The sequence below is a fragment of the Danio rerio genome, chromosome 9, assembly GCF_049306965.1.
Source record: "Danio rerio strain Tuebingen ecotype United States chromosome 9, GRCz12tu, whole genome shotgun sequence".
In the NCBI taxonomy this organism is placed as follows: domain Eukaryota; kingdom Metazoa; phylum Chordata; class Actinopteri; order Cypriniformes; family Danionidae; genus Danio; species Danio rerio.
Genome location: NC_133184.1, coordinates 7,302,501 through 7,315,470, shown reverse-complemented (window position 1 = coordinate 7,315,470; position 12,970 = coordinate 7,302,501). Strand labels below are relative to the sequence as shown.

The window sequence follows — 12,970 nt, the reverse complement described above, 5'->3', positions numbered from 1 at the left end:
GTTAATATAAGGTTAGATTTAGGTCACAAGCATTTAAGGACAACGTTATTTTGACAATAACGATGTGAAATAACATTTATATTTGGTTGATTTTAGGTTGTGCCGAAAAGTGACCAAAATCCAACGTCTAGCCAACATCTTATGGCATAAAAAGTACTGGCATTTTTTTTTTTTTGGTCAGGTATGGCAAGCAAAATCCAATGTCTGGTAGACGTCATATTGATAACAAAAAAAAAAAAAAAAACGTGAGCAGATGTACCTCCAGTTATGTATTTCGCTGTCCCCAGAAATCGGGGTATGTGTCCGTATTGAGCCTGGGTTGAACAGTTTAAACATTGCTAATAAGAAATGTTGTTAAATAGTAAATCAGCACATTAGACTGATTTCTGTAGGACCATTTGACCTTGGAGTAAAATTCAGTTTTGCATCAAAGAAATGCAGTTAAATCATTGTAAATATAAATATTTAACTGTTTGTATTGTATTTTTTTTAATCAAATAAATGTCAAATTTATTTTGTTTTTTAACTGTTAATTTACAACAATTTCTATGTATTTTTATGTGAGATTATCACCTAAATGCTCCAGAACACATACTATGGATACATGGCAATGTTTTATACTGACCCAGCAGACACACAACTTCATAAGACGTTAATATAAGGTTAGATTTAGGTCACAAGCATCTAAGGACGACGTTATTTTGACATCCAATTACGATGTGAAATGACATTGATATTTGGTTGATTTTAGGTTCTGCTGGAAAGTGACCAAAATCCAACGTCTAGCCAACATCTTAATTCAACGTCATATTGACGTCAAATACTGGCATTTTTTTGTCAGGTATGGCAACCAAAATCCAATGTCTGATAGACCACAATGTCAAGCTGTACATCAATTAGGATTTTTGTTGTTATTAGGTTGCATTGAAATGTAACCAAAAAATGCACCAACGTTGGACATTGACAGGCCTGACGATGAGTCTATGCAACGTCCCATGGCGTTGGGGTACAGTACAATGTCAACCTGTGCCTGCTGGGCACATACTACAATTAATACCAAAATATATTAATAAAACACTTTGAATTCAGTTATTATGTTTGGTTATCAATATTGACTTTTAAAAACTTATTTCATACCAAAATACCACCTTTAGTTCATATTTAATTCTGCTTTGATGTTTTTATGCCAAATTAACATTATTATACATTAAGATAACTAACAAAAAGCAGGATTTTGTTGTTTTTGCTGTTCGTTCTTTTCCTTGATTTTATTTCTGAAAATACTTTGTTGTACTATCAATAACATCACAATTTCTTATCTGGATTCTGGAATATTACAAGACCCTGTTTATGAAATAACTGCAGATCCCAGGCGGTCCAGGCAGCGCCGCTGTTTCAGAGCCAACAAAGTTTCCGTTCAGGATCATGTAACGCCATACTGGATCTATAGTTGCGAAATAAACATGCAGTCTGAACGGGCTCGGTGCTCATGAATGTCAACAGCACTATGCTCCTCGTAACTGCGTTAACGGCACTTTTTTGTGTCTGCGAGAGCTACACCATCAGGAGCTCGGTGTCATGGGCTGTTACCGGGGACGCGGCGGATGAGGAGCTGGACACTCACTCGGACGAGGCGCCCGCTGTGCTCGTCGACAACATCGGCATCTGGAAACAGTCCTACCCGTCCTCGGTGTACCGGGACGGGGCTGAGAAGAAGCCCGAGCAGATATCGAAAGGCGAGGATGTGTCGTCCGCGTCCCGTGTGTTCTCATATCGGATGGAGGAGGTGAAGGTGCCGTCCAGCATCCAGACGCCACCGCACGAGGAGACAGCGAGAGTCGCGCGATACATGGCGCATCAGGGGGACTGGGGGTTCCTGTCGACCCTCTCCACTCTTGAGCAGGTGATGATGCGCTGTTTACCGCCTTGTCGTTCTACCGGAGAGCCAGTTTAGAGATACGTTTTTGTGCAGCTCTACCAGCTGTCAACAAACATTAAAAATAAATAAACCATCGCTTCAGACTTGCATAACATTACTTACTTTTGAAGTCATTGGCAGCTCTACAGATGCTGCCACCAACATCATGTGCTGCACATGCAATATTACTAATATAATAGCATTTATTCCACTCACCCTGCTGAAAAGACAAGATAGGCCATCAGAAGTTCAAACAATTTTCCCTACAAACACCATAAAACTTTGTAAGCCATCAAATTTTAACCAACAAGTACATTTATTGGTCCAGTGTGTTTTGGGACTCATTTCCATTGATATGTTTAACATGCAACCAATGAGAGCCCTAAAAATATAACCAGAAACCCCCCCAAAACAACTATATAGTTTCTATTAAAAAACTACATATATTAGATAACACTTTACAGTAAGTTTGTATTAGATAATGTTTGTAAATGTACTAACATTAAAAAACCATGAACCATACACTTATTACAGTGTGTGTTCATGCTAGTTAATAACTCACTGTGCATTAACTAATGTTAACAAGCATGAATTTAGATTTTAATAATGCATAAGTAAATGCTAAAGATTATATACAAGTCAGAATTAATAGCTCACTTTGAATTATTATTTTTATTTTTTAAATACTTCCAAAATGATGTTTAACAGAGCAAGGAAATTTTCACAGTATGTCTAATAATATTTTTTCTTCTGGAGAAAGTCTTATTTGCTTTATTTTGGCTAGAATAAAAGCAGTATTTAATTTTTTAAACACTATTTTAAGGACAAAATTATTAGCCACTTTAAGCTAACTTTTTTCAATAGTCTACAGAACAAACCATCATGAAACCATCATTATACAATAACTTGCCTAATTACCCTAACCTGCCTAGTAGCATAATTAACCTAGTTAAGCCTTTAAATGTCCCTTTAAGCTGTATAAAAGTGTCTTAAAAAACATCTAGTATAATATTATTTACTGTCATCATGGCAAAGATAAAATAAATCAGTTATTAGAGATGAGTTATTAAAACTATTATGTTTAGAAATGTGTTGAAAACATCTCTTTGAAATTGGGGGGGAAAAAATAAACGGGGCGAATAATTCAGGGGAGCTAATAATTATGAGTTCAACTGTATGTATGTATGTATATATATATATATATATATATATATATATATATATATATATGAATTGTTCAGATGCAAAAACTTCTAAATGCCATCTGAAATTTCCATCGAAAATTAAAATTTTTCTCAGCCTCCTTTGTTTATGTTGAGTTATTTCACTTTAAAGACCATGAATATGACTTATCCTTTGCCATAAAAGTGAAATAACTGAACCTACACACAGTAGTCTGATAAAAATGATCATTTTAGAAGAAAATTTCAGACGGCATTTAGAGGTTTATATATATGAGCAATTCCATGCAAATGCAAAAAGATTTCACCAAAATATGGAAATCTTTTATATGTTTTTTGTGTTTTCTTGTATTTTACAGTACTTTAGAAATACTCAAAAATGTCTCTATGTTTTCAAACAATTATATTTCATTTACCAAAGTCACACATGTGGATATTTCACATCTGTCACATCCATAATGGAGAGACGTCACATCCATAACAACACTTTTTCCTCATAAATGCAGAAATATTAAATAAAATTAAATCAATAATTTTCGTTCTATATAGCGAGACCTATTTTATCCTTTTGATTAACAATATTGTTTTTGTGTTGTGCAGTATAATTCACAGAATTTTCACAAAGCATGTGTAGACTGCAAACTCGGATACTTTTTTTGTCACATCCATAACGCATGTTTATCTTCCTCATTTAAACTACAACACATGTTTATAGATTGCTATTTTTCTGGTCCCTTAACTCTGTGGTGTGTTGTTCTGGAAAATATAAACCAATGTTTTAACATAATTATTTTTTATAAATATTAGGACGTCGACACAAATCTAACATTTCTGGCTCTCTACATCAACACGATGGATTTGAAATTAAACTAATTTAATTTGAGGGTATTAACAGTTGAAGTCAGAATTATTAGCCCCCTTTCGTTTTCCCAAATTTGATTTCCCAAATGGTTTTTAACAGAGCAAGGAAATGTTCACAGTATCTCTGATAATATTTTTTCTTCTGGAGAAAGTCTTATATTTTTATTTCGGCTAGAATAAAAGCAGTTTTTAATTAAAAATAATAAAAATAATTTAATAAAAAAATAAATAAATGTGTCCTGAAAAATATCAAGTAAAATATTATTTACTGTCATCATGACAATGATAAAATAAATCAGTTATTAGAAATACGTTTTTAAAACTATTATGATTAGAAATGTGCTAAAACAATCTTCCCAAAATCTTCAACAAAATTAGGGGAAAAAAATAAACAGGGGTGAAATTAATTCAGGGGGGCTAATAATTCTGACTTCAACTGTACATCCAAATCAGGTTTGCGTATGTGCCTCCCACTTGTTAAGGGTAAAAGTAATTGGACAATTGGCTTCTAAGCTGTTCCATGGCCTGTTATTACATGATTTTAACACCTGTAACCTCTGATATATATATATATATATATATATATATATATATATATATATATATATATATATATATATATATATATATAAATTTTTTTTTTTTATTTTTTTTTTTATATATATATATATATATATATATATATATAAAAATATGAATTTGTATTGAAAATCAAGGTCAGTGATGTGACAGTGCTTTGGTCTCATTTTCCCAAAAAGTTTAAAATGTAAACCACAAATACAAAATATAAATAAATAAATACGTAATAAATTCCTGTCTAAACTGCTTGAATAAGCATTTATTGTCAACACTGAAGACCTTACCGACCCCGCAGACCCTTTTAGACCTCAGCTTGTTCCTTTTCCTGCTGCAACACATGCAGGTCATGTTATAGTAGAATATATTGAAGAATGTTGGAAATCAGTAACCGCTGACTCTCGTATTATTATTTTTTTCCTGCTTTAGATGTCAGTGGTTACCGGTTTACAACAATCTTACGAATATCTTCTTTCTTGTTCAGCAGAACAAATACATTTAAACTGGTTTGAAACAGGTGACGCAGTGGCGCAGTAGATAGTGCTGTTGCCTCACAGCAAGAAGGTCGCTGGTTTGAGCCTCGGCTAGGTCAGTTGGCATTTCTGTGTGGAGTTTGCATGTTCTCCCTGCATTCACGTGGGTTTCCTCCGGGTGCTCCGGTTTCCTCCACAGTCCAAAGAGATGCGGTACAGGTGAATTGGGTAGGCTAAATTGTCCGAGTGTGAATGGGTGTGTATGGATGTTTACCAGGGATGGGTTGCAGCTGGCAGGGCATCCGCATTGTTAAACACATGCTGGATAAGTTGGCAGTTCATTCCGCTGTGGGCGACCCTTAGATTAATAAAGGGACTAAGCTGAAAAGAAAATGAATGAATAAATGGTTTGGAACAAGTGGAGGGTGAGTAAACTATCAGAGAACTTTCATTTTTTTGGTGAACTATCCCTTTAAGCGTTTTGCACTATTTAGGGCTAATGATAAAGTTTAAAAACAGTGCTTATTTTAGGATGCTGATTATCCCTTATGTCTTTTTAGATTAGAGGACTTCCATTTGGCAACATCTTCTCAGTCAGTGACGGTCCAGCAGACAACAGCACTGGTGTTCCTTATTTCTATGTCACGCCAATGGACAACACTGTAACTGACCTCCGCAGCTTCCCTTTTGCTTCCCTAACCTTCTCTGAAGCAGAGGGAGATTTCTGCAGGTGTGTTCACCTACTGGATCAAACATTCATCAAGAAGCTGTGTGTGAAATTGAAACTTTGGACACTCAATCTTTAGCAGTTGTTCAGTTAACAATTTTTTTTTCTTACGTTTCTTTATTATTAATGTTTAATGAGTTCCTTTAATTAGTATTTTGCACTTTAAAAAATATATCATTTTGTTTATTCAATTTAGATATTTTTCAGGATCTTAATATTTATTCTTTAATTCTTTTTTATATATTCTTTTAGGTTCACATTTATGCAACCAATATTTAATAACTTGGTTGTTTTTTCTCCATAATTACTGTTGCTGACTTTTGTTCTCAGTTTGATCTAGCCGTTCATACATTCCACTCAACAAAATAGGTAAAAGTATTCATGATTTGTGCTGATATCGGATTTATATCGGTACTGATTCGTACTGGAGGCTGCAATATCGGTATTGTATCAGAGGTTAAAATGCTGTATCGGAACATCCCTACTTACTAAGGGTGTCACGATCCTCCAAATCCTCGATTCGATTACATTTTCGATTCTAAAGGCACGTTTCGATTCGATTTTCGATTATGAATAATTAATTAATTAATGACCAATTAATTATTTGTAGCCTACCGTTTAAACTACCTGACCTTCATGGTCTTTGTTTTGCCCATAAACAAATCATACAGTAAATGAATAAAGGCAAGATACACACATAATTACCACCTGTCAATCACTTTTTCTGCGGGACTCGTGAATAGGCAGTGATCTGTGTCGTTATAATGGCGTCGGTAAAAAAGACGCACAACCAACAGGAACCAGCCAACAGTATCTGAGGTGTTCGCTAAAATGACTAAGTGATCCTCTGACTACCTGAACCCGCTGTCTCGAGCCCATGGCTGTGTGTGTGCGCGTCTGTGTCTGTGTGTGTGTGTGTCAGAGGTAGAGAGGAAGGAGGGCTGGTTAGAAATGCTACACGCCGCTGTGGATGTCAAATCGTTGTCGTTTTAAAATGCCATTTAAAGACAAAGACAGTGTAAACAGGGCCTGAGTGTGTACTTTTCGTGAGCTGATTTGCAACGGGGGCAGGCGGAGAATCGCGATGCCGGTGTTGTCTATCGGACGAACCGTACGTAATACGTACATAGCAGAGCTTGCAAAACTGTGTTTTTTTTTGTCGACAACATGAACGTTGTCAACATAACTCACTGGAAATCCAAAATGCTTACACACCGGCGACTTCATTGAAAGAGGAGAGGATTTAAGCTCTGTTGACGGGTCTCCTACGTCTGCAGTTTAACAAGCACTTCAACAAGCCTGTTTTTTCCCGCTTGGCTAGCCAAGCTGACGTGACATGGGGGCGTGGCAGCATCGACGATTCTATTTTTTAATTCGATAATCGAAATTGAGCATAAATTTCGATCGATTTCGATGTGACACCACTACTACTTACATATGGTTGAGTGAGAAGATTTTAGGTGAATCAGATTCATTATGCCAGGTTAAAGCTCAATTGAAAACTTATTTAGATTATCCGTTACATTTAGTTTAGATTACCTTGATTACTGTTTGTGTCGTTTTATTGCTGTTATTTTGTAACTTCAGTTTTGTTTTGACCATTTATAGTTATGTATTGTTTTATTTATTGAGTCTTTATGTACGATGTCCTTAAGTGGTTTAAAAGGCACCTCAAATAAATTGTATTAATATTATTACATTGAATACATAATTGTGTTGGACAGTAATGTGTTTTCCTGTGCATTTTCCTCAAAAGGAAGCAGGTTTATGACCCTGAAGACCCCAGGTGCGCTAGACTCACTTTGACTGGTAAGATGGTGGAGGTGGAACCAGAGGAGCTTGATTTTGCTAAAGAAGCCATGTTCTCCAGGTAACGATATAATACAAACACAAAGCTGTGAATGCAATGAAAACATTTTAAAGGGTCACAAAACACCAAAACACATTTTTTGAGCTGTTTACTGTCATACTTGTGTCCTAGAATGCTATAAACACTATTAGGACACTGAAAAGTGAAAATTGGTTGTTTTTTTTGCGTTATTTCGAGCAAATTTGTTCTTCCGGTTTGAAACTAACTTTTAAAGCTTCATCACGCCGATTAGGTACTTGCGTGTATTCCAGCTTGTAGACCAGCTGTCTATTCCTGGGAGTACTTCGTGACGTCTCTGAGTGTGCTGCATTCATTCATGAGAAAGGCTTTGTTTAAACCAATCAGCGCGCTCTATTGCAACTTATTTAATATGCATGATAGCTTCCAAGACTGTTTGTACCTGTACAGTGTTCAGATGGCAGAGAGGCGCCGCATTGTGTTGCCAAAACAAGTGGTAGAAGAAGAATTGTTCGGAGATACAGGTCGTCAGTGTTGCTTTTATAATTTGCTGCAAGGAAGGTTTTGTTTTAATTTTTCCGCTATGAGAGCGCAGCTGGACTCGCGTGTAGATTACAGTGCATGCGACAAAAAAAGTTTCTAAGGATAATTTTTTACCCGAGAGCTTTTCTCATCTGAAAATGGTGAAATCTAAATTTGCTGCTCGTCTCTTTTTAATAAAGACGTGGCTCCATTGGTGTTGATTGTCCTGTCTCTACAGATTTGGAAGTGAGTCTACAGAAATAAGCGATCAGTGGTCTTTGTTTGTTCAGAGGCAAAGTTAGTTCATATCGTCAGCAGTACTCTCATTGTTTAAAAACGGACCTTAGTCAAAGGATTTCTAAGTTAATAAAGTTTACAGGGCGTTATTATCATTACAATATTATAGACTGAAAAATCTGTGTAAACATGTAAACGCCGCAATCAAACTATCACTGTCATTTAGGATTTTTGCCGCATTTTGTGACCGGTATAACACACACGGCTTTCTGGTGCTACCCGCCGAGTGCATCTAAGTTTCAGAGAAATGCAGAGGATTTTTTTTCTCTCATTCGCCGTGCGGTATCAAACATTGCATTAAAAATACACGCTTTCAGCAGTTCCTCGAATCAAATATCTCGTTTGTCACAAGGGGCATAAATGAAATTCCTGAATGAAAGAGCCAAACTGCAGTTAAAGTCCACCATTTAATAATTTGTCAAATAATTCGATTACTGATGTCCATGTAAACACAGTCACTGTCTTTCTCCTCTGCGTCTTTGTGTTTGTTTTGACTGTAAAAATCAGCGTGTGCCCAAACTGACACTCCCATTTTTATTCAAATTTTCATGTACCTTCCCTGTTTCCCTCCTCCGAAACTCCCCCCTAAACAGAGCTGGACACACCCACTTTCCTGACTTTTTCAAAACTAGAGGTGTGAAAACACCCTGCTGAAACAGGGGGGTTTCGTGGCCCTTTAAAGCTAAGCTGGGAAGTGTTCTTCTATGTCTGACTGTGTTGGTCAAGTGTATGTATAGTACAGCAGGCCCAGACTGGTTAATTGGGAGGACCAGGAGAATTCCCAGTGGGCCGGTCCGTTTTTGGCCGCTAGAGCCGGTGTCCCTAGCAGCTTGCACTCCCAGCAGTCGCACTTTTTTTCATTTACTTATTTATTTGACTATAGCCTCACTCTTTTTATTCATTTTTTTGCCGCAGCCATGCTCTTTTTATTTGTTTTCTCGCAGCCCCGTGAGCAAAAGGCAGCCTGCAGGTTAATGATAATGTAGCTATCATTCGACCGCAAACAGCGGCACCTTAGTGAATATAAGAGATCGACTTATTAATTTTAACGAATATTATAACTGCTCAATGAAAATCAGATGATTCACTACATTAATAAATCTGACATAACTTGATCAGAAATCTAAAAAGGGTAGAAAAAGATTAAGTCATCAATTGTAAGTAAAGTAATACTGCAGATAACAAAAATGGTTATAAAAATGGACAAAATAGTGCCATTGTGGTCCAGTGGTCAGCACGTTGTGCTACGACGCCGCCGACCTGAGTTCGAATACATTCATAATACATTTATCAGAAATTCATCAAGACACAATGAATTCCCCAACACTAACAAGATGTTAAAACATGCTAGCAACATACTAGACATGTTATGTGTTAATAACAAGCTAGTAAAATAGTAATTGCAACTAAAAAGTGCTAAAACTTTCTTGAAATATTTCAGGAAGGCTTGCTCTAGTCAACATAACTATAAATATATTTATCAAATATTTTATAAGCTAATAAGTTGTCACTCTTAAGTTTTTTTACCTGCAATTGCACACTTATTTTTTACCCAAGTTACCATTTTGAGGGATGTAAACAAATCCAGTGGTCCCAACGTATTTCCTGTTTTACATTATTATTAATTTCTATAGCTTCTGAGAATCCAAAAAGAGCCACATACTGATAAATAATGTTATGTTAGCTGTTTTAACATTGACTTAGGGTTGATTGCCTCTTCTTACAGTGTTTGAAATATTGTTTTATAACAAGCAGGAAATGTTTATGGGCCAAAGACATGAGTGCATTGAAATGGTCTATAGCAGTGGTTCTCAAACCTTTTTCATCAAGTACCACCTCAGGAAAAAATTGTCTCTCCAAGTACCACCAACATAAGCAGTATTGAAATACAATAGCGTAGTAGGCCCAGTAAAACAGCTACACCTCTGCACATTTAAAAAAAAAACGTGGCTGATTACCTCAGAAATATAGGCTATATGTCATATATGACATATTATATACATCATTTTTGATACATTTTTACATGTGTGTAACATGTACATGACATATTTCACTCCTCCGCGTACCACTAGAAGGAAGCCTGCGTACCAGTAGTGGTACACGTACCACAGTTTGAGAACCACTGGTCTATAGGTACTGCTGATGCCATTGGTATTAAGCATATCAAAATCTTTTTTTATTAGGGTGAGCAGTGTGTTTGCAAAGTTTTGTTTGAATTCATTTGAGTGTTTTTGCTGTGTTTAGGCATCCGGTCATGAAGAAGTGGCCTCCTGGACATCAGTGGTTCTTCATGAAGATGGTTTTGCAGCAAGTTTGGCTTCAGGACTGGTTCGGTGGTGTGTCTGTCGTTCCACTTGAAGAGTATTTCAAAGCAACACCTTTCTGAGGCCAAAACGGCAGCATCCTATCACCAAAAAGCAGAGCTGAACTGATTATTGACAGAAGGTGGTTACGCTCTTCATGCTACTTCCAAACCAGCTCATTCTGAAAACGTTGCCCTATATCTGTTTCTGGAGCTTGCAAATTATGTAGCCAGAAGTACGTTTGGCTACATTTCGTCTTTACTGTAAAAAGAACGCTACGGGGCGTTATGACATCGTTCCTTTTCTCGCTTACCAGCTGACTGCTTACCCTTGTATGGACGACTTTGTCACTGTTACCAACTTGTCCATTAGCTCGCTGTGTACGTTGGCCGACTTGAGATGCAGAGAGGAGTTAATCACGATGCGTGTATGGTTTCTAGAAAGTTGATAAGACAAAAACAGAAGCCAAAAAAATGAAATAAACAAGTAAATAACTGGGTGAGAATGTGGTAAAACCTGAAAACATGGTAAAAATCAGACGAGGGCTTTTCTTTTCTTTTTTTTTTTTTGATTGCTTTTGATATCGGTTGGGTTTAGGAAACTGGGTGTACGCCGGTCAATTGGTGCTTTTGAAAACACTATTGGTTGGGTTTAGACATGGATAAGGGTGGGTCAGTCGATTGTTCAGTCAGTCGACATCGGCCTCTGGTGGGTTTACGTGAGATCAGCAGGTGCGAATGGCATTACCAAAAGAAATTTGGGATCTCAAAAAGTACACAGCGCCCTCTGGTGGATTCACAAAAAACTGCTAATAAACGTAGCTCTTGGGACGTATTTCACGATCTCCAGAAATTTATATAGCCGTACGTTTTCAGAAAAAGCCTGGGTTGTTCCAAACTGTTTTTTGTTGGTGGTGTTGTTGTTTTGCAGTAAAGCCAGTTCACTGCTTTTGGGTGTTTTTAACAAATTTCCAATATTTGTTGAATGTATGAATTGTTCATTCATGAAGAAAGTCTAGAATTATTGATTAATTAAATAATCCCTCACATACTTAAGGTTACATTGAAAGAAAAGTTATTAATTTGTTATACATAAACATTCAAACCACTCATATTAAATATGTCCACCATTTATGCCTTCACAAAAGTGTGTACTTTATGTACTGAATGCTTTACTACACACACAAAACTATATACCAAATAGAAGTAGAGATTTTAGCCTGATTTCTCTGAAGCTTACTTTACAGTATATATCATTGAAGGTCTGATATTTCATTAATGGCAGAAGTGTGAAATACAAGTCATGTGTGTGTGCAAATTTGATATTCATTGCGTCTGTTGTGTTCAGTTTATGGTCAGAATTGACTTCTCAAGGACGGTGTGTTTATACAGTATGTCAAACTACTTAATACAACTACAATGTAATCGTCAGCTTAATGAAATATCTCAAATAGCTGTTTGTGCCTTGCATTCCCTCCCCACATGAGCTGCTCAAATAAAATTCTAAATAAATAATAGGAAATGTTACATTGTGTGGTAGTCAATGTTAATCTGTGGTTTGTTTTTTAGCCTTGTTCTTAATGTGAAATGAAGCGCAAATGACGTAGATTACAAAAAGGATTGATTAGAGTAATTTGATTACATAACGCATAATTAAGCCTAAAATAATATTGACAGGAGACTTCAGAAAAATTGTCTTATGTAACACTGTATCTGGCTTAAGCTGAATTAAAAAAGTGGTCTGTGTGGGTTGTGATTAACCATCTCTATTTTAAATGATTTCAGCTTTATCTTCAGCCCACGAGTTCTTGTGAAGCAAACTTTTCTGTGAAACAGAGAAACCGAAATGAAAGAGTTTGTTGCAAATCAACAGAGAATAAAAGTTATCACGCAGGCACATGTCTAAGATAGCACTGCTTTTAGTTACACAACCAGCCACAAATGGATGGATATAGGAGTAAACTGCTGGCTGTAGAGTTGATATGGAAGAGATGAGCATATGAATGAAAGCAGACTGCGACAAAGAGCTTAGTCTACGAATAGGACTTTAGTTTTTGCTGAATTTACGAACAGGACATTAACCCTCAAGATGCGAGACAAATACCAGGAATTAAAAAATAGGCCTGTAATACATACTACAATTGATATTAGTCATTTTAATCACACTACACTGCGAGACAAAAGTCTTGTCGCCTATCCAAGTTTTAGAAACAACAACTTGATTTCTACAAGTGGCTTATATGAAAGGCAAAGGCCTCTAGATTAGGATATTTTACCAAAAAAAT

At 36.3% G+C, this 12,970-nt stretch overlaps 1 protein-coding gene across 1 annotated transcript; it reads left to right on the top strand.

Annotated features, from left to right (window-relative positions):
• Nucleotides 1-1,415: 1,415 nt before the first annotated feature.
• Nucleotides 1,416-12,212, top strand: creg2 (cellular repressor of E1A-stimulated genes 2). Its single transcript, NM_001007305.2, has 4 exons — nt 1,416-1,903; nt 5,570-5,739; nt 7,493-7,606; nt 10,628-12,212. The coding sequence occupies exons 1-4, from the start codon at nt 1,508-1,510 to the stop codon at nt 10,767-10,769; spliced, it is 822 nt and encodes a 273-aa protein (NP_001007306.1). The 5' UTR covers nt 1,416-1,507; the 3' UTR covers nt 10,770-12,212.
• Nucleotides 12,213-12,970: the final 758 nt, after the last annotated feature.